Source organism: Lepisosteus oculatus, chromosome 28 (genome assembly GCF_040954835.1).
Source record: "Lepisosteus oculatus isolate fLepOcu1 chromosome 28, fLepOcu1.hap2, whole genome shotgun sequence".
NCBI lineage: Eukaryota > Metazoa > Chordata > Actinopteri > Semionotiformes > Lepisosteidae > Lepisosteus > Lepisosteus oculatus.
The window spans coordinates 1,762,567-1,790,205 of NC_090723.1; the positions used below are offsets into that span (position 1 = coordinate 1,762,567).

A 27,639-nucleotide genomic window follows, 5' to 3' on the forward strand; every position below is an offset into this window, starting at 1 on the left:
TTTCATCAGGTTTGATTTTAGACACGTACTGTATGTGGTGTAAAAGGTTGGAAAAACCGCTCAGGCTTTGATAAATTTTACGGCTATTTTCTCAATGCAGGGTAAGAGCCAAGATCTTACAGAAGAGCCCACTGGGGGGAGTTTTAATTTCTGTACCTACCGAGCAGTGTTTGACGGCTGCAATCCGGTCTCGGTTGTGCGGTTACCTTGAGCGCGTACTGTGTCCAATTTGAACTATACCGTTCGCATGTTTTTAACGGTATTCAAATGCAAAAACAAAATCATTTAACACATGAAGAAATCGCTGTCTAGACGATCCACCCATCGACATTTTTTATTCGACCTGGCTGAACCGTGCAGATTTGAAAGGTGCCATGCTGCTCAGGAATCATATCAACGGGCGGATCATTTTGGTTATCAAACGGGAAAGGAAGCTTGTCGGACGCAGCTGTGAAAGACAGACATCGACGCTTCAGAGCAGAGAGCTCAGGGCTGGGCGAGTGCTTTAATGGTTTAACCCGAGATCATCGGCGAGTTTAAAGTGGCACCTGAAGAGCAGCCCCCCCTGCAGCTTCCTCATCACGTGTCTGAAATGCTCCTTACCAGGATCCTGCTCTATCTCCGGTGCAAGAACACTTACTGCGGTCACCGAGAAGGGAGCAATGGGGGAAGGGAGTACTGGAAATCGTTCATCCATCATCGGGAAACTGCTCATTCCCAGTAAGGTACAGCAAACCAGAGCCCATCCCAGAAAGCGCAGGGTGCTGGGCAGGACTACAGTCTGTCCCGGGCCACATGCAATTTAGCGACAGTGTTAAAAAAAGCCCACGTGTTCTGGACACCAAGAGCAAAGTGCAGCACTCCAACAGCCAAAAGAACACAAGGGTGACATGCAAATTCCACACAGAAGATCCAGCAGGTAATGCAGAAGCCAAGAGGTGTGAGGCAGCAGAGTTAATTAAAGGTTAATTGAAAATGCACCATGTGAAAGGTACAAGCACAAGAAAGAGTGTCAGTAATTCTGCCATTCTAATTTGTATATACAGCAGCAGATGCGGGATAAAAAAAAACACGTCAGTAACTGCGAAAGATACAAAGCTGCAAAACTATTCTGCCAAGCAATGTGACTCAGACTGTCAGGAAACACTTTTCAATCACCTGTGAAAAACCTGTAGAAAATGAAGGAACAGGCTGTGATGTGGACGCAGTCTTATAATTGACATATTTTTAACTGGCATCTGCCACGTTAAAGCATGCTTGAAGGGCAGAATTAATAAGAAACCCCCTTCAGAACTCACCTTGCAAGCTGGGACAGCTATAAAAATACTAAATGGATGTAACCACGAGGTGGCTAAATTAAGACCAGTGTACAGAATTCAGCCTCAGTACAAATTCTTTACCAGCTGAGAATTACTTAAAAAAACCTCTTAGACAAACTCAAATTTTCCACAATGTAAGAAACAATTCCCAGACACCTCAGTAGGCATATTGAACCATTTTATTGTAAATAAATTTTGATACACTGGGCTGGCTTTGCACTGCAAGCCCCCTGTCGATATATATATCCTTATATATTCATATACATATTTAAACTACTGGTCCATATTCTTCTGAGTAATCCAGGGTCTCAAACAACACTGACATTCCTTGGAAGATATCGAGCACTTCAAAAGAAAAGATTCCTTTGATGGCAAGGAATTTTAAACTTAACCATCACCATGTTGAGCAGCGGAAATAATAGAAAAAAACTGATACGAGTGGATGTTCACTCGAGGTGAAAGACTTCTGACTGCAAGGTTATAGTCAGCACAAAACAGGCACTCAGGAGGTCCCCCAACCCTGGGCTAAACAGAATCGTCACGCTGGGTGAAATGTTGCTCTGGTATCCCCTGTAATTGCCTCCTAAAACTCAAAGATACTTCAGCAGCCTCAAGCCCAATTTCAAAGTGCTGTGGAGCCTACTGACGGAAAGTTTCACTACAATGGTGGTGCTCCATTCATAAGCACTTGTTTTAAAACAATTCCCCCTATTGAAGAAGAAGTCGGCTTCTTTTTTTAAATAACACTGCAACTGTGATGAACGAAAACACGCCGTTTGAAACTTGTTTTGAAGAAAACATTTGGAGAAGCTTCACTGTAGCACAACAGTGTCCAAAGCATTCATTGAAAGGGTGGTTTGGCTGTCAAGAGATCTCTCCCTCGTCTGTTTGAGAACTTTAAAAGTGCTCAGAGATTATTGGGCAGATGTGTTCGGCACCGTGCTCACTGATTGAGCCACAAGACATTCAGTCAACTGTCCCAAATGATTTTTAACAGAAAGAAAACAGTAGAACCTTACAAAGGTGCTAATAAAAGAAAAAAAGCACAGAACTCCTGCAGACTGTGGCATGGATACAGCATGCTGCCCCAGACCACTTGAAGTTTGAGGCTATGTGTCCCTGTGGTGTTTGTTCCAATGTCCTCATTCAATAAATGGCTCGAATCCATCCCTCCATTTTCTCACTGCTTTATCCAATACAGGGTCGAAAGGCAGTAGAAGCCCATCTCAGCCTCCCCGTCACAAATGAAACCCCAGAAACCCTCTTTTAGCACACTGTCATCGCCTTTCCAAGTGACCCAATGGGGAAATGGCTCTGTGGGCAGAGCTTTGTATCCTGGAGATTGCCTCTTCAGGTCTGAGCTATGTCATTAGTGCAGTGTACCCACAATTCCCCAAGCCGCAGAGCATTGTTTGGTCCGTGCCACTGCGGTTATGGGACTGCACGGTCCCTTGGTGTGCCTCTCTACGGTGACTCCCATGGGTGCCCGCAAGCTCGCAGTGTCCCTAGAGCCTGCTGTTCCAAGTCCTTCACCTGAAGCTGGTGGTGCGTGTTTTGGTTGCTGTGTGTGTGTGCGCACTTTTTTTCACTGCTGCTGAAGATGTTTTAACAGCAAGGCAAGGTGCTGAAACAATTGGCAATTCCACACATGAGGAGCGCGAGGAGGAAAAGTCTCCCAGGACTGAGCAGTGGAATTTGTGACTGTTGGGTTGGTTAAAGTCTGACTTGATCCAGTTATTTTGACAGGTACAGTCCAGTTAACAGGACTGGACCTCACAGGACTCCCATCTTTTAGTTGCTGTCTAGTGAAGGGTTGATCTTCAGTGGGACTGTTGGTTCGGCTGCTACATAAATTGGACACCCCTCACAGACCTGTACAGCACTCACAGGGAATACAGAGCTCGTTTGACCCAGTGTTTTTTTAACACTACAAATAATCCCTCAGCATAATCTCTGCAAAACCAGCTGCTTCTGTTTTTCTTATATCATATTTCTTAAGGCATCATTAGAAACTGTCATTAGAAACATCATCCAACTGTCTAGAGTCGATATAACAAAAATATATTTATATATAAAAAACACATCATCCTATTAATGAACTCTAGGGTATAAATAAAGAGAAAAAGAGGCTTCACATTAATGATTCTTTTTGTGAAAAAAAAAAGCCAAAAGCTAACAAAGGCACAAAAAATACCTACATTCATAAAAAAGTGCATTTCTGACAAAATAAATGCTAGATTTGACAGGCAGGAGAGAAATTAATCCTCTTATCCTTAGCCCCCCCATTCTCTAACTCAGCGAACATTTTACTTAATGTACAAAATACTGGAAGCAACTGGAATAACACCGTCTCAGGAAGAAAATCGTGTTTTTTTTCGGGGGGAGGAAGCGAGGAGGAGGCAAGCCAAGCAAACCGTCTCCAACACAGAACGCCTTTCCGCATTCTCACTTCAGCTCATCGGCGAAGTCAAAATGAAGGCTTTGCCCCCTCGAACCCCAACACTCGTTCTTTGGGAAAATGGAGAAGAACACTCTTTGGTACAAGTACGGATGTGGTGCGGAGAACCCCCTCACGAGACACGAGAAAGAAATGGCTGGCACAAACAGTCCCAGAGAGGCAGCCGCACGGCCAGACCGCCGCGCGATCACTGCAGATCGGATCGCGTTTCGGCCGGGGGGCGCGCGGGGAGTGGACTGGTGCTGGACAAAAAAAAATCTGAGCGTCCAAAAATGGCTTTTCTTTGTGACATCCGTTCAGTGCAAATACTCTCAGAACTGTCAAACCGGTGAAGACTCTCACTGGAATAATGCTGATTCAGGTCAGTCTGTGCTCACTAGAAAAAGAACAAACACTGCATTCTCCTACTGTATATTCAGAAAGGCATTAACGCTGTCCATATCCCTTGTTCCAGATCCAAAACAAACAGGACAAATGGAAAAAGATACCTATAAGCAGGGGCTAGGTTTCTTCATGCTGAAATAGGCACATGTTTCTATCTTGACAAATATGTTGCTGATAATATGCATCAGAAGAACATCTGGTGTCACCTCTGTTCTGGCCTGCTTTGACTGAGTGGCTTGGATTATGATACAGGGTGTGCTACAGCCGTAATAACACTGAATATTCCAATTATGTCTCTTAAATAGTAAAGTGCTTGACTGTAGTTCTTGAGAATTCATCTATGTAACGTTTTTAAAATACTGAACAAATTGAGATCATGTAGAATTAGGAGGCCATGTTTTACTGTCCCTCTAGATGCTACTGCCACTAGAGAACTGAGCAGGCAGAGGGCTTCATGAGCTCCGAGTTATTTTTTGATCATGAAGATGCTGCTTCTTGGATTTGTCATCCTCTCCATCCTGGTGGCCACAGCAATCTTCTGAAAACTCTTTTTTTTCTAACTTCACTCTCAAGGGGACCGCTGTCAGTGCCCTGCAATGCGTTACACCAAGGCGAATCGCTGACCTGATTCCCCTCAAGTCCGTCGTATGGGATTTTGGTTTCAAACCTTATCAGAAACATTACAGAACTGTCACCTGCAGGTAGACCTGGTACAAACTACAATGCCCAGTAAGGGGCAATTACTGCAGGCAATAAGCACTAGGACACTTACTGTGTTTTTTTGACAGAAGTAAAGAGAACTTTGGATCTAACCTACAAGGTCAGATTTCAACCTGGCTGGAAATCTGGAGGAGCACGTGCTCGCCTCCTAGGGTGCTCTCTCTCCATGTAGCCCTGATTCAGGGCAAACCTCCAAGGCACTTTATGCCAGCTCCTGGTTTTGGAACTCATTATCTATCAGCTAGGTTGTCGGAATTGAGATTTAACCAGTCTCTTAGTAGAAGCGGAAAGTACCCAGTTCGGGGTTCTTCATTTGTGCCATTCAGCAGTTCATCACAATTTCACAAGGAAATGTGGAATCATCTGTAGTATTACAATAGCATGCTAAGTCAGAAGTTGCTCCTGCAAGACACTTCTCTGACTTGCCTCCTGATCCAAACCATTCCCCCCTGCAGTGCCGGACAGGGGCATCAGCGCCACCTGGAGGAGATGGAGTGTCTTTCACTCTCGCCAGAGGCACACAGGATGTCCCAAGACCGACGGGCACACAAGCACACTTTGTGAAATAATAAACACGATCGCTCGCCTCGCCTTGAGTACAGGGACCAGCGCCAGAATAACCCCCAGCTCTACAGGACAGTCGAAAGTGTGCTGAGAAAGAACCGACCTGAAATTTAAGATCTGGCCGGTTTTTTGAAGGCAAGACAATAACTGCGGGAAAATTTCAGTCACAAATAAAAATGACGGACGTCTCATCTTACACACAGCATTGCAAAATACTAATAAGTTATAGAAGTTGTCTTTTTCACGATTTAAGACAATAGCCACAGTTGGGTCAACTGTGAGCCAAACATGAACAGCAGCTCCGGGCACTGCTATCAAGACTTACTCAAAACCAGGGGCAGTGCCTTAACGATGCATCTGGTCAGCACTAACTGATTCTAAACAGAACTGTTCAGTCCTGGATCCTGGCCTCTTGAAGAAAAAAAAAATCTATATACAATTGTTTGCACTTAAAGACGTTTGCTCAAAGTGGGGATCCAATATTTCTGAGCACCACTGAATTCCATTTTGTAGGAAAAAAAAAGGATCTGTTGGATCCCAGTGTACTAATGGCAGTTATCCCATTAAAGGTGAACCCAAACACTGTACAGAAGCAGCCATTAACTCAGCTATTCCACTGCATATTAAAATAACAGGAAAGAAAGTACTGGATCCTGACCATTTTTACAAAGGATCTTGCACCTCAGTAAACCTGACATCCTCACTGCAGCTTGGTGCCCCCTTGTGGTGACCGCAGGGAATGCACATTCATCCAGGAGGTGCCCCTGTGAAGGCGGGACTGCCACGGCCCCGGGGGTCTGCTCAGCACAGGATCTGGGAGAAGGGGTGTCTCAGCAGCTCCTCCGCGGAGGGCCGGTGCTTGGCCTCCACGAAGATGCGCTTGAGGAAGTCGCGCGTGTGGTCGGAGATGTGGGAAGGCAGCGCGGGGTTGGTGGGCTGGGTGGCGATCTTGAAGATGGCGGCCATGGCCTCGTACTCCGCCCAGGGGGGCTTCTCCGTCAGCATCTCCACCACCGTACAGCCGAGGCTCCTGTCCGCAACAAAAGGAAAAAATCAAACCATTTTATTTAGGTTGCAATTTTTAAGGCTTTATATATACATACACACATAAATGTCTTTCCTAAGAATTACAAAGGTACTGCTGCTCAGAGCTGTCTCAAACTTTTGGTTTGACAGCTGCCACTAAGGGGCAGCAAGAAATACAATTCAGGAAAGTTGGAAATCGAAGCTGATCTCCAATACCATCTCAACCTCAAATCATGTCACAGTATGCAACATGGCACCACCTACAGGCTGAAGGGCTGAGTTTCAAGAACTGAGCAGAAAAGGAAAAAAAAAATCACACTTGCTAAATTAAAAACATTTAATAAAAAAGCTTTTGTTAATTACAAAGGCCCAACTCTTGTCAAGTCAGTGAAACCCCTGGGAATTTCAGTCTTTCTTAATAATGATCCCTTTTATGGCTAAGGGTAAAAGAAGTTTTTACTTTTTTCATCCAGTAAAAAAACGTTTAATTAGGCAGATTCGTCAGCAATTAGATGATGATATTGCAGTACAGTGACTTGGACAGAACCCTACCTGAAAACTCTTCACAGTCGGGCTTTAACGAAAAGTAACAACATGCTAAAGTGTTGCCATCACACATGACATGCAAGTTTCCCCCTCACACATTTTTCTAAATGGTGACACCACGTTCAAGCTGTTCTAATAAAGCAGTCTCACGGGTTCTTGAAGATTTTCACATGAACTTGGACTAGGAATCTACAAACACCGGGATATAGATTTACAAAAAACATCAGAATTTGTCAAGAATGTTGCTCTGGGGTTTCACTGGACAGAAGAACACAAACTGTGAGAGTTTATTTTAAGACAGCTGGAATGTTTTCATGGAAACTTTTTATGTACAGCATTAAAAAGAATACAGGCAGTGTCCTGACATGAAGAGTGTCTGGATGGAGAAAAACACCCTTCGATTTCGGTCCCTTTTCCAGGCGACAGCCTTCTCGGGTTTCAGCGTGTTCCCAGTCCCTGGGGGAGTGGGGAACACGGGCGGGGAACATTCCGACCCCAGATCGAGCTGCTCACTGGAAGGGCTGGCTCTCGGCCAATCCCAGCTCCCTGACGCAGACTGCCCAACCAGACTGCAGGGGGAACCCCACTGTGAACCAGGAGCAGGTGAACCCCCCCACTTTACGCAGCTTATTCAGTTTAGGGGCCTAATTTTTTTATTATTCCACTGCTTTTTTAGCAAGTCCACATAAATAAGAACTTCTCAATAAACCACATGGGGGCTGTTATATAGTGGAGAAGCTAAGGAAATAGTCATTCAGCCTTCAAAACAGGCCTCAGAGACGCTTAATGCATTTTAACCCTTTGTTTCTATTGTCTATGATGTTAAACTTCACTTCCATGTCTTCTGTTTTCAAATCCAGTCTCAGCAGCCCATAATCCTTCAAGATCAGGGGTGTGGTGTGCTCCAGTGCTCTCTTTTCACTCTCAAACTCTCAGCAGGAGAATTCAAGATCAGTCACACCTTCCTATTGATCTGCCTGGATGCTCTACTGCCTGAACTCTCTTCATCTCTGCTTTAGCTATTTTATGGACTTTAAAGTGTTTCAGAACCTGGACCCTGAATAAAGAGCCAGCAGGAGGAAGCGCCGAGGAAGTGAAAGTGGACGAACTGCAGCCTTACCAGACATCCGCTTTCCTGCCGTAGCCCTCCCCACTGATCACTTCCGGGCTCATCCAGTAGGGGGTGCCAGTCACCGAGCGGATTCCTGTTCCGGACATGCAGATCGTCTGCAGGCGCTTACTGGCACCGAAATCCCCCAGCTTCACATTCCCTGCGGAGTCCCGCAAAATGTTTGCACCTGAAGGGCAATAATACCCGAGTTAAAAAGACGAAGGGCCCTACAGGAGCTGGGGCTGGGCAACTGCAGGCACTGAGGGCTTGAATCTGTGCTGTGGCGTTGAGCAGGGACACGGCACTCTCAGGGGGGTACCGGTCGCTATAGTGGAGCGAGATCACAATCACAAAGTTTGGGATTTACAATAGGTGAGTGATTGCATTGCATGCATCTACCTTATCTTCAGAACAATAACAACAAGCCCAAAATTCTGCAATGGATCCAATAAACACTGCACATAAATAAAACAATGCATTTGTCAGACCTTCCCAAACCATCACGAGGAGCGAATTGCTTTAACTAACCCTCCCCAGCTGTCAGGAAAAGCAACATTTTTCTCTCCGTCGGCAGCAAGGAGCTCGGCAGGCTCTCCTACGAAGAGGTTTTGCAAAGCAAATTTCCAGTCAGTTACAGTGCGTCTCTGCTGGAGGCCAGGGGCTGAAGGCACAGGAAGTGAGCTGCCCCCTCCCCCAAGACAGGTCTGTCTCCATCAGATGGACTTCTTGTGTGCTTTCTGATAAGACTAATGAGAGTCTGACTCCGGACCTCTGGCTGGGGACTGACAGTGAGTCTGGGGTGGCCTCCTCTCTGATCTTTTCTTTTGTGTCCTGAGCAGAAATCGTCACTGTTTACAGCAGGAGCAGTAGAAACCAGTGATGTATTCTTAACGCAATAATTTAGCAACCATTCTTTTCATCGATATTCTGTATGAAATAATAATTATCTTCTTAATCTTGATGCCTTCTGTAACTCCTCCAGAACTATGCTGATTTTTTTTTTGTTCAGTCAGCCTAACAGCTGGGTCAGATCCTTCGATTCATTAGCTACTAACTACCAAGCAAGCTACAAAAGACTGAACGGCCTGCTCTTGTCTATAACTTTATCTCATTTTTAAAGATCACTGCTTACCGGTCTGCAGTCGTCTGTGCAGATCCAGTTTATATTCCTGTTCCCAGCTCTTGCTCACCTCATGCACGTCTCCTGCTGCCCAGTCTCTTCTATGTCTAACTCATCTCAACCCCTTAAAGAAGCACTTATAAGTAAAATAACACTATGATACCACAGATCAAGGCATCAGCATAATCAATAAACCCCTAATAAAGCTCTTCATTACTGCAGTCGTGTCTAAGGGAGATGGGGACAGTTGCACCCGTTAGTACCTTTGATGTCACGATGGACAATCATGTTGCTGTGCAGGTAGGACATTCCTTCTAAGATCTGGCGCGTGTACTTCCGGGTCACTTTCTCAGTAAGAGCTCCGTACGCCTTCAGCTGGTCCTTCACAGAGCCCTGCACGAGTTGAGACAGTTTCAGAACACATTGCCGGCTTGTCAGTTCACATCTAGGACAGGAAGTAATGGTCTCCTGAGAGCTATGGAGTTATCCACCCCCATATGATCCCTGGAATTTTTCTAGTCACGTTCAGGGATGGTTTTGTCTTTCTAAACCAAAGGCCTTTCTTTCACTTTTGCTATTTTGACAACTTTGAACACTTCGGCACTTGTCAATCCTTCTTCTAATATCTTTCTCCCAGCAGTGGGACAGTGAAAGCGGAGGAAATCACCTGGATCCTCAACAATCGGATGCCTTTCTGAAACCAGCAGTCCTCGCCAATGCCCCCTGATGCTCCCTGGCGCGTACTCACCCCGGGCATGTACTCCATGAAGATGGTCAGCGTCTTCTCGTTGCGATCCCGCAGACAGCCGTAGTACTGCACGATGCGCTCGTGGTGAAGGTTCTTCAGCAGCTGGATCTCGCACTCCAAGGCGCTCACCTCCTGCAGGGGAGCAGGACAGGACGATGAGCAGAAGCAGAGAGGGTGGGAGCGTCGCCAGGGACGACCTTGTTTCCCCACCGCCTGCGAGAGACCCTTTCTGGAGAACTGTGTTGCGCTACTGTTGCCATACTGAGATAAGGAGTTCAAAGGGCAGCCTTTTACACAGTATATAAAATATAAAAGCAAATTAACTTTTAACTTTGGGTATTTAAATCTTAATAATAATAATAATAATAATAATAATAATAATAATAATATAACTGATTTCCTGTGGATGAATGCTACCAATGGCCCCATATATGCTCACCAAACTGCACAGTCTTCACAAGTTGAGTCACGAATGAATTTATAAGTACACTATTCCCATAGACCTGTAGTTTCAATAAACTTCCTAACAAAAAAGAACATCGGGACCCACATTAATTATCACTGTTACCTTCCAGCCAACCACATATAACAAACCCAACATAGTGAAGAGGGCTCTTTGCTTGCCAGTGACTGCCAGACAGCCCTTAGGAAGTCCAGCTGCAGCAAATGCAGAATGCCAGTAGTTATTCAGCATCAAGGAAAAACAAAAAACACTATGGGCACTATCCAGGGGAAGAGATAAAAGGAAAATGTTTTTTTTTTTACAATTGCCCTTCACACTTGCAATCAGTTTGTTCGATTTTGGCCACAGATCCAACTGACAGCCTTCATCAAGTCCTGGCTTGGGGACAACATGCGAGATTGCCCCTACAGTCCACAACAGACCTGCTATTCTAGGCTTCATCAGCCGCCTCCTCCCCCATGACTACACTAACTTCCCTCTGTCAGACACGGGAAGCGACAGCAGTTATTTCTTCTGCAGCAGACAGGAAACAGCTTTCAAGAAAAAAAAAGAAAATCACAATTCTAACGTTTAAACTCCAGCCAGAAAATAAACGAGTTACTGCCCTGATTGCAGTGACAGTTTGGGGGCACATCTGTATTGTTCCAGGCCTGATTTACTAAAAACATCCGGGATGAGCACTTGAGAGATTCCTTTTGGATTCCACTTCAAGGAAAGGAGCAGCAGAGCACATGTTTGCAATCCTCCCCCAAGCACAGTTCTGTTAGATCCTTCTGGAGCAGTGTGTACTGAATGAAATGTTTTCTTTCACCCTGCTCGACTCAAGCTTGTTGAATCATCTCAGTGAATGCTTCTCACATGAACCAAAGGTTGAAAATAATCAACACAAAATGAGACAGCATTTACTTCCTCAGTATGCCTATTAACATACCTCCTCCTTGTATTACAGGAACTGCCACATAGCCTTGTAATATGTTCTCGTTGCAGATGGTACGTAGTAAATGGAGCACAAATCACTTTTGAAACTACAACACAAACTATTACGTAGTCAGCACCTCAGGATGCTACATTTGAAACTATAAAGCACCATGATAATAGTGGTTTTCTAACAAGATGTGAAAACTTTTAGCCGGGATTTTTCAATAAACTTTTTCCCTTCGTGATCTTAGGCAGAGCTGGCAGAACTTTCCCACACGTGGTTTAAAACTTTAAATAATACTTTAATCATCCACACTAACCACTCCCTTTACTCATTAGTATTAATATTCTTCAGAGCTTACAATGGATGAACCAGGGAAGCATCACTCAGGTTTCCAATACCGCGCGCGTACAGTCACAGTCCACACACGGAGCGACCCCTCTAGCACAGCGCTCGCAGCATCAATCACGGATCCATCCCAGAATCCCCCCTTCAGCCGTGCAGCTCTGGGTGCGAACTGACCTTGCTGGTCTCGGGGCTCTCAGGGTCAAACTGCACTTGCTTGGCGGCCAGCTCGCGCCCTGTGTCCACATCATAGCACAGGTAGACTCTCCCGAAAGCGCCCTGTCCCAGCAGCTTCCCCCTCCTCCACGTCAGGGGCGCGCTGGGGGCTGCAAGAGAAACGAAAAGTGAAACCCAAATAACCCGAGGCACCCAGAGCCATGCACCATACATCACCAACAGCAGCTAACCAATGGTCATGCCTGCAGTGTGCTTTTCACTGCTCACTTCCTGCTGCTTTTTAACAGTACTTGTAAAACAATTACAGGAAACTTACAAAGTGGGCCAGTCACCTCCCACCCCTAATGGACATAGAAGGCACTTCTTTGTCCAAATCCAAAGTCTTTATCTTTATCCGAAGGGTTGTGGGGGTAGGGAGCAAGCTGCCCCGCGATGTGGCCGAAGCCGAGACGCTGGCTGGCGCCAGTCACCGGGCGCTCTGGACCTCTTGACTAACGGTGCTCAACACGGAGCTCGGCCCAGCCGCCCGCCTGCTGAGAGCACCCCAGAGCCACTCCAGCGGTCAGTCCCGCCTGCCCTTACACTTGTGAGGCACCGCCCTGTCCTGGGTCCTCAGGCGGCCCTGGCCGTCGGAGAGCGGCCAGCCCGACCCCAGGCTCTCCTCGCTGTCGTTGAGGGCGCGGCGAGACGGCACCAGCGTGAACAGGTTTCCCTGGGGACGCCGAATCCTGGGGAAGGTCCTTCGGCCTTCAAGGGAGGAGAGGAAGAAAGTTCAGGGCCCTGTCCCCTTCTTCCAACAATCACATTTGCTAATTCCTTTCTCAATTTTCCATTCTTTTACTGATTTCTTCCTTACTTGCCCTCCCTCTCCATCTGTCTCCCAGATTTCCAGCTCTTTGGACCCTGTTTTGTACGTCCCCATACCCATTATCATTCTGTGTTTCGGTCTCTTGAACCTCATATTTTGGCTCTGTCCCTCCCTCAACCACACACCTGAAGAGGATCCAACCCAATCTCCATCTGTTGCTTTGCAGCTCTCAATCATAAAAAACCTACAAAAACCATTTCTAGCATCTTCTATATTAATATCATTTCACACAGAATTTACCGTATTTATGTATATATGTATTGACTTTGTAGTTGTGCTGTTAAAACCAACAAGAGTTTGCTCTTGTTGACTCTGAATCTGCTCTAAGGGCTGTTAAACTGTTCCTATTACATTTGAATTATGCAAAACGATAAACAAATGAGAGCTGCTCTAGACACTTCAAAAAGTGGAATTATAAATACAGATGGGGTAAGAGGGGCACAGTTCTTATTTGTAGAGCAAACTGTGAAGAACAGGCAGATATCAAAATATTATTAAGCGGATTACGCTTGAGTTTAACAATAACAAGGTAGCTGCGTTTACAACAATTTTCTTTCAATTCCTTCAGCTGCACTTAGCATTTTTAAAAACAAGTCTCGGTTCAGTGGAGTGCTACATTCAAGAATAAGTCTTTAATCATGGTCAAGCTCCAGAGTATCTTAAGTGACCCCTAAGTGCCGTTATGTAAGCTTATGCCTTCAGGCTATCCCAGACTTCAACAGACAAAATACAAGAGGAAATACTTTCCCCAGCTTTGTGGAACCTGGTATCATAGGACACAGTCACTTGCTACTTTTAAACTTAAAAAAAAAAGTTCCCTAAGTTCTTACTTGGTAATTATACATCATACGTGCTTCTTTTCAAAATGCTGTACATTGACAACACTTTATATATACACACACAAACAGATTTCTTGAAAATTGGCATTACTGCTCGTCTTAATTGCCTCCCAAGACAATCCAACAATGTTCTGCCTCCTGTTATGAAGGATGCAGTTCCTTGGCACACTAAAACTAACAACTTGAAGATGAACATCTGCTGTCTTCGTGATTTTATGAGTCACAGCTTTACAAGTATTCTCTCAGTCGGTCACCACTGTTTTACTGACTTTACCTCAATCTGAGGGTGACAGATGTCGCTTACTGGGTCAACATCACAGTCATATGGAAGGCTGGTGTGCAGACACTGTACCTTCGCTGTGGTCCTTGTGCTGCATGGACACGTGGTATCGCCGTGGGTAGGTCCCGCCTTTGCCCACTTTGTCATAGATGTGGTTCTCTCGGTCTGTGTTGGGGGGACAACATTATTATTTAGGCCTCTGCCCAGCACTTGTGCAGATACCGATACCTTGAAACAACACGCCTGACTCTCTCCGACATCTTCTAAACACTGGCTCACGCAAGAAAAACAATAATCAAAGGGAGAAGACTGCAACACATTTAAGATAAGAAGAGGCACTTCACTGTGACTTATCAGGTTTTGCATGAATTCGTTATTGACAGGCCCTTTCTGAAGTACTGATGTCCATTCAGGACACTTGGAGTATGAGCTTTCAATTGATAAGCAGTTTCAGATGGAATACAAATATTCCATAGCAGCAGGGGTATTAAAGATATTACCTTTCTGGTGAGGGACTGAGGCACCTTTTGGCTTTTCTGCCACCTGAGTAACTTATTTGGCAAAATGTCTGATGAATAAAATCCAACCGTTCTTTCCCGGCCTGCCACTATTTCCAGGACCTTTGTGATGTTGTGCGCTGGTATCACCTGCACAGACTGTTTTACTAGTGCCCTGCAGCACTCACCTGCGTACTCCTGCCTGTTGTCTGGATAGCTCTTGGCTCGGTACATCCGGGATTTCCGAAACGAAGGGCTGCAAGACAAGTAATAAGACAAAGAATGGTAAATACAAGATCACCAGTATTCACAGACCTGCAGAAAGCCTGGCTAAGTCGCCTCTTGTCAAGGAAGTAATCTCTTCAATTAAGACAACTCTGGTCCCTGAGGGCTGAAAGATATTTACTGTAGGTTTTACTCCTAAATAAGCTCTAAACTACTGAACCTAAGAAATCACTTGTTTAATTCATCACAATGCAATCGTTTCAGATCTTTAGAAGTCATAGATTTAATGGTGCCCTACAAACCCGGCAGGACTGGGCTCTCTGGGCCCAGGCTTGGAGATCTCGGTTCTAGCACTACTACTAGTGACACAAGGACACTAGAGTGAAAATGGAAGGCTCTTCATTACACAGTTTGGTAGGCGGTCTGGGGCAAACAATCCAGCTGACACAGATTCTTTTCTCTTCTAGGGTAGGAATTCCCTAAGCATGAACACATTCCTTATAGCTTTGACACCTAGACCTGATCTGCCTCTGGACAGACTGCTGTGGGAGCTGTGCAGCTGTAGCTCAGCTGGCAAAGGCTGGCCAGTCGCAGCTATACCCAGGAGACGGCACTGGTGAGGTGCTCTCACAGGTGTTTAATCGGACTCGGGTCGTAATTCTAGCATTGGTCCACTCTGCGCCAAAGGCATTCTTGAGTGACAATAATCCCTACCCACATTATCGACCTTCCAGGTCACTGGACAGGTTGGCTTTGACAAAACATTCACTGTGATTTCTTCATACGAGACCTTTCTATCAGGTCTATCAAGAACAAAACTGTTTTCCCTGGTAAATAAAACACTCCCCACTCTCTTTGAGGCTTTCTCGGATGCTCTTTGGCCCATAGAAGAGAACAATTTTGTCTCCACTGTCATTGTTATCACTGAACGTCTGTGTGGGAATTCATCTTGTTGTATCCACTGTAGTCTAATTACCATTAGTCAGACAGATCTGACCGATGTGACAATCGTGAGTCAGTGGTGTGGTGACCCCCTACTTTCTAGAAATCTCCCTAGGAGAACATTTCTCCATTTCTTGGTTTCTCTGGAATAGTCTGTTGACCAAAGCAGAACGTTTAATTTTCTGGGTCACTTTTCTAACAGACCAGCCACCTTAAGTCATGTCTACAGCAAATGTGATCATCTTTCCTGAAGCAGAGTGTGTTTGTATCTTTCAATGGTCTTGAATTAATTAAGAGCAAGTCTTTCTGAATTCCTATTTGTACAGATTCCTAATCTACTCCTTTTGGCCATTTCAGCCCATGACAAATGCGAATGCTGAGCAGCTGGCATTTCTATAAAATCCCAGCTCAATATTTTGTTATCCTCAGCATCAATAACACTCAACCAATCACCAAACCTATCTTGTTCACTATTTAAAATGTAAATGACATTATGTAACGTGTTATTGATGTAAGACTTAATTGGTGAAAGAACACAGCTCTTAGTCACAGTGATGAATAAAGCCTGAAAGAAATGGACTTTTAGCCGTCTCTAGGGGTCTGTCTTTATTTTTGTTGAGCTGCGGTGGTTGGATTAAAATGTTCTTTTGGAACAGATGGTTCAGTTTAATAGAATGTTGAAATAAAACAAAAAGCACAGAAAGAAAGTGAGTGGGTACAGTGTAATGTAAGCAGAACTTTTAATTCAAACCTGTTTGGAGGTTTCAGATTTCAAGCGTCATGTCTCCAGTCCTTGAAGGGACCTGTTTTTTCAATTCCCCATTTGCATTTAATTCTCCACTGTGGTTGCAGTTTAACTGGGAGCTATCAGGTTTGCCCAATTTATTTTTTTAATGAAAATAACACTGCCTGGCTTGCAATTAATTACACTGCAGTAAAATGTAATTAAACTATATTGGATGCAATATATCACTGCAAAGCCAGACAGCACACTGGACCAAGCACGGTTTTATCGGTCTTTTCAAGCTTCTTGCAGTAAAATCTCCAAAATATTCTTGGACTCTGTAGGGATGTGTCTGTTTCTACAGGAGGCTTTCCCCCTTGCTCACAAATGGGTTTCTCTCGACATCCCAAGTGTCTCAACCAGTAAAGCCTGCGGTTGCGGGTTCGAGCCCTGCGGCCCCCTGGCGCTTGCAGGCATGTGGTGCCGTTGATGAGGGCGGCACCTCTCCCCACATCGGCGCTGAGCGCCGAACACACCATTGGCTATTCCAGTTCTGGTGGGTAAGACAAAAAAAAAAATAACTGGGGATTCTACGTTTAAAGAAAACAAGGACAGATACTTGGCTGCCTAAAGCTCGTGGGGGAGCTCCTGCTATTCGCTGAGGAGCGACACAGCCATGAAAGAGGTCAACCTGGAGACGCCAGCCCCCGAGCTCTTCAGCCTTTCGGCAGTCCGCCGAGGCTGACCTCACACCACAAAGCGCCCTTCCCAAAATCAAGGCAAAAACAGCGCCAAAGTGACAAAGAGGGTCTCCTCGGCGCCCTGTAACATGCTACAACAGGACAACAGAAACTGTGTTTAATATGCAAGTGCTCCGCGAACAACCCAGTGTGAGCCTTCGGAGCCCCCGTCTTACCTGTCAGCACTGCTGTCCAGGGACTGGCAGCTCCCAGACACTGAGTTCTCCGCACTGCTCCAGGGATCCAGAACCTGGCAGGGGGGACAGAGAGCCAGCACTCATCACTAACACTCCTTTGGTGAAGGCACCTCCAACAAGGGGTCGTCATCATTTGTTAACCAACCTGGCGCTACAACCCAAGCAGAAAGTGATGAAGACCTGAAACCATGCAGCGCTGTTACCCCCTCTTTACACTCTGGTGCCCCCGAGTGCCCACGGCTCAGGTAAATCGTGAGCGCAGTTTGTCCTCCAAGCCAAAGTGAGCCACTGCTGTTGACTGGGCGAAGGACACAATGTGACTAACTCCGAGTCGGCTGATCAGATCAAGTTTCTTTGATGGAAAGATACTGGCACAAATGACCAAGCAGCATTTTACACTTAAAAACAAAAACACACAGCCACTGCCTGGCCAGGCAGTAATACAATAAACACACTCAAAAAGCGCACATTAAAATCTGAATAAAACATTTCCAAGGAACAGGAAAGACACCAACTTGAGACTCAAGCCTCTGTTCACCTCGTCTTTAAGACGAAAACGAAGTAACATTCCGTCACTACGGGTCAGCTGCACTACTGGAGCTCACATTGGCTGCAGCTGGCAATTCAGAACCAGGGGCAGGCAGCCCCTCGGAGTGGACATGTGCTTTTCTACAGGCTCTTGTTTCCTCTTGACACGCGATGCCAATCTGTTCTATTGCACAGAAACAAAAATAATGCTTCACACTAAGCAGGATTTTCCTCAGATTTGCAGAAGACAACCAGCTGCCTCTATGAAAGTTAAACACTTGTGTAATGAAGAGGGCAATAAAAAGGGGCTCTTTCATTTTCACATAACAAAGCTGCCAGCTATGGTGATGGAGCAGTCCTTCTGTGCATCTCCCAGCGTGACTTGGCAGCTTGAAGGGGGCGGGGGGAGACAGTCAAATGACAGGAAGTTGAAAGCCTTGTGCCTGGCAGGGGGAGTGGAGGTTGTGAGTCTTTGGCCGGAGCTCACTCTGATTCACACTGACACGCTGTCTCCCGCGTACTATTTCCAGCCAGTCAGATAGCATCTTCAGCCTACATTAGAACAGGAAACACAGGAAAAAGCTACACTGCTGCTGCTGCAAAAAAAAAAAAAACCCAGCAGGGCTGATAACGGTGTCCGCAAACTCTTTGCAGAACGCTGCCCTTGCCCCAGCGTGGGGTTTGCTCACCTCTAGCCCTGCTGGGGACTCTCAGCTTCTGCTCCCTGGAGCAGCTGTACAAATACCAAACCTGGATCGCCGACCCAAATTTAAATCGTCGACTTCATCACGGTAATCACACTTTCACTGTCATATACCATGTTCTCATGCACTTTACTGCAATAAACTCAAAAAAGCATTCATCTGTAGAGAACACAGCATCTGAAGCAGATAGGCAGTCCTCTCCGTTCTTATCCGTCACTCGGATTAATCTTGCTGTATGGTCTATTGGGCATTAGAGGAAACACAATGCAGATTTGCTGCACTATAGCCGCCTTGAAATGAGCTACTGTTAATGGAACAGTCCGTATGGACAGCAGCAGTCTTACCAGAAACAAGACCCCTTTGAATCAGGCAATGGAACAAGAGACGAGCAAAATAACAGGAAAACCTCTCTTGTTCCCATGGTACCACACAGATTTAGTCAGGTTGTATTAATAGATGTGCATGTTTACTGGAATGGCAGAAGCCTTTTTTTTCCCTTTTTTCTTTGACTGCCTTTGAAAGCAATGAACAAACCAGGGAAAGCAGGAGGGATCATTTTTCCAAATAAACAAAGCTCTCGGAAAGAATGACAATTATGTCCTGACCTCCGGAATCATCCAACACGAGCGAAACTCTTTCCAGCGATCCGACAACTTGCACCCTCCCGGCAGTGCTCTCACGCGTGGCACGGGACATGTTTATCGGAGCAGGGGAGCGGACAAATCAAACTGCTGACCAATTCAATATCTAGAACCCTTCTTGCAAAAGGTTCGACTTGTTCTTTTCAATACAGTCCCCTTGTAGTTTTCCTTCTTGAAAACTCTAAAGATGCAGTTTTTAATCTGTCAGTGTAGTGTGGGATTTCTTTAAGACTGAAAATGTGACTGTTCACTCTTCTCTGCACTGATCTCAGAGTAGAAAGATCTTTCATGTCACATGGTGACCACAACCAGACTCAATACTCCCAACATGTTCTTACTAGTGTATTAAAATGAACATTCTGCAATTTGAACTATATATCTTAACTCCATTTAATATTTTTTATTGTTACACCTTGAGATGTCTAGAAAAGAAAAATAACATCAACATAAACATGCACGGAAGTTTAATGTAATACTCAGCATTTTGTACAGTAAATCATCATCTGACAGGAGTTTGCCTAGTCACCCTAATTAGAGCATTTTTCCTCATCAATACTCTTTTCTACCCATTAAACAGTTTACAATTCTAAAATACGCATTCCAGTCTGAATAATCAAAAATCTTTTGAAAACTAACCAATCATCAAAACGCTTTTGCTCAGATTTATTAACGTGGGGTGCCTAATGTGGATAGATATGGGGTTCTATGCGATTACAAAGAGATTCGAATCCAAAAGATTAAAATCATTGTTCACCGAGATGAGAAGAGACATTTTCTTTGCTCCCCTTCCATCTTTGGAGTCTTACATGCATGATGTAATGAGGGCATCTTTCTAGCATTCATGCAACAGCTTATTACTCGTCTACAAAAGCTCCTTGTGTTTGAGAGAAATGCTGATTCATGCTTCTATTGCTGAGAAATTGACTCACACTGCCGTTTCTTGCACCACGGTCTACTATAATGTTTTCTTGGCTGGCGTCTCAAACGACATATTAGAACAGATTACAGTATGTGCAGATGTCAGCTGTTGGGATTTTAACAAAACCTGAAGCAATCTAATTTAGCGTTTGATGGAAAAAAAAGAAATAGCTTTTTGGGGTTCCGGTGAATGAAATAAAAATAATAGTTTGCATAGCGCAGGAAACTTAAGGTTGTGTTTCAAGGTTTGAAAGAGACCACTCACAGGAATCTTCACCAACATAACAGCTTTGTCTAGTGAAATTTGAAATGTGTTCCTGGAGTCTTTTGTGCATTTTCTGATCCAGTTTATTTTGTAGGTGCTTTAACCCATCACCCCTAGCTGTAACTAGGGGTGGCGGGATTCCTATGAGTCTGCAATACTGTCAGTGAGAGGTCAAGTCCTCCACTTAATTCCTTTAATTTGTATAGCGTCTGTCATCCATAACGATCTCACAGCACTTTAATTACTGGAGGGGACTCAGCAACAAGAGCGCCACTTGCAGGTCTGCCAGTAGCCTTGGAGGATTCCCAACCCTGCGTGGCTTCTGCGGTCAGCTGGGGTACAGCTATGCTCACGTGCCCAGGGTTTCACAGCAGGACAGGGACTGAGCGTGCCAGGGGCACATTAGGTGCACAAATCTGCCTTGTTCTGGGCTATTCCGATACGAAGCTGTGCCCACTGGATCAGGTTTCTGAACACCCGGCAGATCCAAAGCAAAAATCCGAAAGAGAAGTACACACGCAGGCGGGAACTCACACACTGGTCGCTGGTCTCGGGGATGAACTCGCCCTCGCTGTTGATGCTGGTGTAGGAGCCCTGCCTGGCGATCCGCTGCTGTCTCTCCGGGACATAGCCAGGGGGAGGCGAGCTGCGGCCGGTGTTCTGGGAGCCTGTAAGGTACGTAGTTACACTTCACTTTGCACAGGTGTTTTAGATGTGCTATACATTTGCAAACTGTGCTTTAGGACATAGGCTCCATGTGGTTTAGAAATACACAAATGTATCGGTCTCAAGATCTATAATCAGAAGCACCAGCAATGAGAGCATCAGAAGAATGCCCAACCTCTCTTCTGACTGGCCTGCACTGCCTCAGTTTCCTACCAGAATCTCCATACTGGGAGTCAAGTTGCTGACAGTATACATATTGCTACATGGTGTATATCCTCAGTAGGTTTTAGCTTCATCATACCTTTTTGAATGTTTAAAATCCTTCAAAACTGAAAGATATATATCATGCATGGAAACTGACATATTATTATTAACATTTTAACTATTTTCTTTCCCTGCTTAGCCATTTAACCTTTAAGCCGGCCCACTGAATACACAGGGTTCCATTATTTTGTGATTCTGCCTGCCCTGACACCATTGTTTGAAATTTTAATCACAATCACACATGCACCAAAAAAAAAAACAACAATCCGAGCTTTCACAAATCTAGATGGATGTTGAACAATAAGAAACTTCCTGAATCGACTCCAAAGCCTTTACAGACAGCCGGTCTAGACTGTGAAAAAAAGAAAATCGCTCATGACCTGCATGCTCCCGACTCTGCATTCTGCGTTTTTTTTTAAACTTTCACTTTTCTCCAGACCCCCCATCTCTATCCCAGAGCCTCAGTGCAACAGGCACTGCATGCTAACAGCACTGGCAATCTGATTGGCCAGCCTCCAGCAGCTATTGTAGCGCTGCTAGTGATGGTGAACAGGAAAACGGAAGAGGACCCACAGTGCAGCATATCATAGGAAGCGAGAGCAAAGCCAAAGACCGAGAAAATGAGATTTACACTTCCATTCAGTTTCGATCCCTACACTCCTGAAGAAGGCTCAACGGCAGCATACCGACTGAAATATAAACCTTTGGTCTGGAAAACATTATAATAATTAATAATTGCTTACACTTATATAGTGCTTTTCTGGACACTCCACTCAAAGCGCTTTACAGGTAATGGGGACTCCCCTCCACCACCAGTGTGCAGCCCCACCTGGATCCTCCATTAAACACGCTTCATAAAGAAGGGCCAGCTCAATGTTTCGGCTGCCAGCAGAATCATTTTTTAAATATTGTGCTACAGAACAGTACAGTCTTGAGAGAAAACAAGTGCACAAATAAACCAGTTTGATTACTCCAGTTTCAACTGGATTCCACAAGTTCTACAGATCGGGGCTATTCTTGGAAATCCACAGGAAGTCATGCCCTCTCATGATCCAGATCGCAGAGCAGTCAGATGCTGGCAGTCAGAGAGAGGGAAACAATACTCGTATCTCCCATATCTGTCAAAGTACAGCGGATGCCACTTATTGTCACTGAGCATTTGTGGCAATGAACTTAGGTCACAGACCTAAGACCTCCTGCAGAGGAAGCACCGGCTACTTCAGTCATCAATACAAACACATGCAGCAGATCTGGACTAAATGGACAACTAAAAAAAAGGGGATTTTACTTACTGGCTGAGAGGTGGCGCCCCCTGGGCTCGGAGGACTGGTACACTGTGTTGACGTCGCCCACTGACTGTGACGCCTTGATGCGCACCTGTTTGCATGGGCTGGCGTGCGATGGGGATGATGCCTGGGGAGGAGGACAGTCGTTAGAACTGTTAGTTTTGACCAAACGGACCCAGATTAGTAGCTAAATTCCAGCGGAGCTGCCAGTTCCACATTGCAAACCAACGTCACCTACCGGGGACTTTCCATTGCGTGGATGCCAAACGTTCTGGCACATAGACAGCCACTTCTATTTTTCGAACTGATTTTTTCATATTTTGCACCTTCCCAATGTGACAGCGCCAAATGTTTTAACAACATCCCGCCTTCCAGCACTGATTCTTGGGCAGCAGAGGGAGGATGTGGATGTTGCAGACAATCCTCAATCCTCTCACCCACTGAGCCACTCATCTGTTGACACTATTCTAGCACCTCAGAGACTTCAGAGGCGTCTTTTGCTGCCCAGGAGTCACTGTCAGATCAGAAGCACTGGATTGACTTTTCATGCAGTCCAAGACGCACATGCTGCAAATACTTTTAAGAGGTCTGCAAGGTCTTCTTAAATAAAAAAGTGTGAAAAATGTTCGGGTGTCAAAAACTGGAGGCTACCTTTCCCACTTACAGGCCTGTAGCTACGGTAGCTCCGGTCGCCTTGTCCCAAACCAAAGCGTTTATTTTTTCTCTGTGCCCAAAGGCCACAATGTGCGTCCTGTCTAGTTGTATAGCAGCCTCTCAGTGACATCGATTTGTGAGCGCCGCCCTCCCAAATCCCAGCATTCTCTCATTTAGCAAATAAGTCGAGTGAGTCGATTAAGTAAAGAAAGCAAGCAAGTAAAGTGAGCGAGTAAGCAAACCAAGTAAAAAAAGCAAGAAGATATTTCTGAGATCCAGAACTGGGAAGTACTGTGCTAATCCATCCAGCACAATGAACTTGAAACTAGTGAGTTGTGAAAACAACAAAAAAGCCTAACAATGCGAGTCCTTGTTGTTACCAGGCTTGTTTTTTTTCTTCAATTTCAAACAATCATGGCTCTTTTTTAGAAACCGAGGGCTCCAGTGTGCACATCCTGTATTGGAAAGCACAGCTGAACAGGGCTGTGTGCTGCGGCCTGCTGTGAGCCGGGGGAACAATGGCCACATGACTGAGCTCAGACAACCAAAGAGAGAGCTGCTGCAGACACATAAATCTGTCTGCGACAGACCCCTCTCCTCGTCATTTCCCCTCCTGGGCCAGGAGGCCATGGAAACCAGATAAAAATCAAGGCAGCCTGAAACATCTTTACTTTTTTGTTTTCTGTAGTGATTTCATCATGAGCTCTCTGTGCGCAGAGAGCATTTTTAAGCTGCAGTTGCTGCCACAGCTGGATTTTAACTGCCATTCCGCTCCTCCATGGTCAAGAGGTATTATATATACAAAAACAATCCCTTCCTATAGCTTCCTGCTCTTCTACAGACTTTCCATAGGGGAGTTTTTATGGAAGAGGTTGCAGATTTTTGTTTTAATGCTGCCTTCGAGCAGTTAGAATATGTATCATGTAAACAGATCTGGACTTGGGTGCAGCACAAACAACTAAGCGTATGTTCTAAAATCCTCTTCTTAAAAACTTCTACACATCAATAAATTAACAGGCTTCCAAGCAAATGCCTTTGCCGTAAAATGACTATAGTAAAGCACTGTGGCTGCAAGATGTCTCTGGCAGTACTGGCTTGCAGCGCAGACCGTGTATCGATTGTACTGAAGACAATACAGGGGCAGAAAAGGTCATTCTCATTAAGAAACCCCCATTTTGCCATACTGGAGACAGAGTGGGAATAAAATGTTTCACTGAAAAGTGTGAAATGCCAGTCTGTAGCAGGTCAGACTGTCAACTATACCTGCGTCATCTCCAAAGATTGAGGAAGTTTGAATTTTTAGAAAAAACAAGGCTTGCTGCCTTGCTTAACAAAGAACCCTACATCACTCTACTTACATTTTGCAGAGGTCTGATGCACAGAACAGTCTTGAATGGACAAATTTTCATATTCCCAAGTGCCTATACCATTGCATAATGTACTACGGTATACAGTATGTATGTTTAAAAGGTGTAAGTAAACCTCTATTATAGGATTATATATAATTAAAGTACTAATACATTGGCTTTAAGTTAAATAACATTGATCAACTAAAAGGAACATCAGTAATTACAAGATTAGAGCTGTCAGTTAAAATAAGCAACGTGAATCCCTCCTGCAACGTGAAGTCCAGCCTGCACTTTCTCTCTGTGCCTCCATGATTAGCACGCGCCGCTCCACGGTAACGAGCCCGCAGAGCCGCCCCCAGTCTGTCGCTCCCCACACCGCTGACAGAACCTGAAGCGTCCGCTACAGCACAAAACAAGACCACGCCGAGATGCAGATGCTGGGGAGCGAGTTCTTAGGCAGGGAGAGGCTCACTGGATTCAACTCAAGATTCTGTATTGAGCAGCTAACCTGACAGTTGCAGTTAAACCTTCAGCTTGATTTTATCTCGTTCTGCTTTTCTTTCATCTAAGACCCCATCTGCCAGACCAAATTGCAAAGAAGCAAATCTGCACATGTTAAATTTACAGGTGGAGAGACCCTACTGTATCGATTATTTATCAATACAATTCAAAATAACCCAAGGCCACCATTCCTCAAACGAGACCTAACACATGTGTACATAAAGAAGGGGACAGAGTGATGTGTGAAACAGTATCAGGAATTCAGAAAAACTCCAGACAGTGACCCCACTCACGTGGTTTTGTTCCTGCATCAATAACAGGATCTTAATGCTCTTCATGTTGGAGCTCCGGTCCAGCAGATCAATGGCCTTGTCCAGGTCGTCTTGGCTTCGCAAGGGAATTGACAGCTGCACGTGACAAAAAGTATCCAAACACAGAGGTCAGATTCAGCTCATGTGGCATCAATCCATCTGTTACTGACAGACATACAGGGGTGGGAGTTAACAACTGTTCAGGCAATAACTACAGGCAGGTAATATCACTGCCAAGCTCAGATTGTCAATGTAAGAAGCAGGTCAAGTGTATTTCATTCTCAAGATGCAGTGAAATCATGTAATAACAGTCTCCCTGAATGGGGTAACATTTTGCACCCTTAAACAATTCTGCAAAAAAATATAATATTGCTAAGAAAGAGAAGCAAACCTGGAAGCTTTTAGAAAACACAGGCCTAAAAGAAAGTCCAACTGGCATACTGACCCAGATCCCAGCTCATACCAGGCCCAGTAACAATGAAACGTACCTCATTGTTCATGTAGTGTAAATCCAGCTGCTGCCCAAACACAGTTTTGACCTTCTGCTTCACCTCCTCGTACTGCACTGGCCTGGCGAACATGATTATTCTGGAAAATGCAGGGAGAAGGACAGCTTACACGAGGAGCAGCAGGGCGGCACCACTGAACTGAACTACACACAACCGTAACACAGGCTGGGCTTTTCTAAGAGGACTTCAAAACAAACACTTCCAGGGAAGGAGAGGCCAGAGAGGCCTAATCTAGGCTTGTCATCCGAATACAGGAGGGAGAAAGCCAAACACTACCACACATTCTTATGTGAGTCGTGAATACACTTATGGCACAGGGGAAAAATACTGTGAAATGCCCAAGGCGTGCAAGATTTGAAGCAATCTTTTAAAGAGGATTAAAATGATATCCTGTCTAGCCAGCCTTCCTATCTAAGTTTTCCTAACCTCTAATTTTTTCTGATGTCTTGCCTATTCTCCTGTCTCAGTATCCCAGTCCTTTCCCTTTTTTTAACTGAACTGCTCTCCTAAGATGATGGGATATTTCCTGCCTTACCATGATTCTGACATACATTGGTAAGTTCACATTGTATTTGTTGATCTGCTTGTAAACTTCTACAACAAAACTAACAAGAACTGTGCTACTCGGTAAATCTGTAATACCATCTTTGAATGCATCTTGTACTGCCCACTGTGGCTTTGCTTACGTTTACTGGAACTATAATTGAAACATGGTTTTATCTCTGTATAAGCGTCACTGGAAAAAAAAAAAGTGTACAGTATATTACTGCAAGCAACGCTAAATTGGTAACATGGCAATAAAGAGGCTCCTGATTCCATACAAACGGGAAAAAGGGAGGACACTTCTACTCGTTGACATGCTGCACCACCTGCACAAGGCGCAATGAAGATTTCAATGTTGAAACTTTGTATTTTGCAAAACACTCTCTCTCAAAACCATAGTGAGCAGTTTTGGGTGCGAAGCCTTTACCTGCCCCCACCCACAGGAAGTCAGAACTTCACGGACAACTTGCCTCGCCCTTGCTGAGGGTAAACTATCCATTCCACGCTGGACATGACCTGGACTTGTGGGTTGAAAGCCCAGCTGGGACACTGCTCTTATACCATTGGGCCAAGTCCTTCACCCAGACTGCTCCGAGAGTATAAACAGCTAAACATGCAGGTTGCTCTTGAGAAAACCGACAAATAATACTAACTAGACTTGAAGTTGTCAAACCAACTTTTTTCCTCTTCTACTCCCAGAAAAACACGGCACCTGCCCTCCAATCCTCAACCCTCGATCTGGGAAGCTTTCCGATGGGGACGAGATCCGCCTGAGGGGGCGCGCATGTCCGCAGAGGGCATGCCAGAGCTCCACGCCACCTCACACAGCGACCACTTCTGCGCGTGAGGGCAGATGAGCGATAACGGCTGTAGTGGGTTTTTTACTTTTGGAACTCGAATCAGGATGTGAACAATGGAAAGAAAAACCACAGGCCAGTAACTTCTAACAGCTGCCGCGGCGCGCGGGGAGGTGAGCTGGTCTTCGTCGCCTTGGGCGGCTCGTGGCAAGGTGGGCCCGCGCGGGGGAACAGGAGCCAGCGGAAACGGCGGCGAGCGTATCAGCCCTCAGCGAGGCCTGGCCTGGTCGGAGCAGCTCTCGGGAAAGGGCCCGCCCCTCCTAGCCCACCGCGCATTTCTGTGGTTTTCTCCTGGCAGGCCGGGAGAAACCACAGCCCCTATCCCCTTCACTGTGGCTGAGGGGCCAGCAGCCCCACGTGAGCGCGCGTAAACACGCACGCACACACAAAGACCAGAGCTCCAACCAGACAAATCTCCTTCCTTCCGCTAA

The 27,639-nt window shown here is 45.4% G+C and overlaps 1 protein-coding gene across 2 annotated transcripts in view; it reads right to left on the bottom strand.

The window, feature by feature from the left end:
- Positions 1 to 1,480: 1,480 nt before the first annotated feature.
- map3k3 (mitogen-activated protein kinase kinase kinase 3) overlaps positions 1,481 to 27,639 on the bottom strand; it is a 37,943-nt gene continuing 11,784 nt past the window's right edge. For both annotated transcript variants that reach the window (XM_015361946.2, XM_015361947.2), the window contains 13 exons: positions 25,788 to 25,887; positions 25,282 to 25,395; positions 22,491 to 22,611; positions 20,803 to 20,936; positions 17,192 to 17,265; positions 14,573 to 14,640; positions 13,960 to 14,052; positions 12,483 to 12,647; positions 11,901 to 12,049; positions 9,997 to 10,128; positions 9,512 to 9,641; positions 8,138 to 8,315; positions 1,481 to 6,475 (listed from right to left, as the gene is read on the bottom strand). In XM_015361946.2, coding sequence (XP_015217432.2) covers positions 6,247 to 6,475; positions 8,138 to 8,315; positions 9,512 to 9,641; positions 9,997 to 10,128; positions 11,901 to 12,049; positions 12,483 to 12,647; positions 13,960 to 14,052; positions 14,573 to 14,640; positions 17,192 to 17,265; positions 20,803 to 20,936; positions 22,491 to 22,611; positions 25,282 to 25,395; positions 25,788 to 25,887 — 1,687 coding nt within the window. In that variant the 3' untranslated portion in view covers positions 1,481 to 6,246. The remainder of the gene's footprint in view (positions 6,476 to 8,137; positions 8,316 to 9,511; positions 9,642 to 9,996; positions 10,129 to 11,900; positions 12,050 to 12,482; positions 12,648 to 13,959; positions 14,053 to 14,572; positions 14,641 to 17,191; positions 17,266 to 20,802; positions 20,937 to 22,490; positions 22,612 to 25,281; positions 25,396 to 25,787; positions 25,888 to 27,639) is intronic.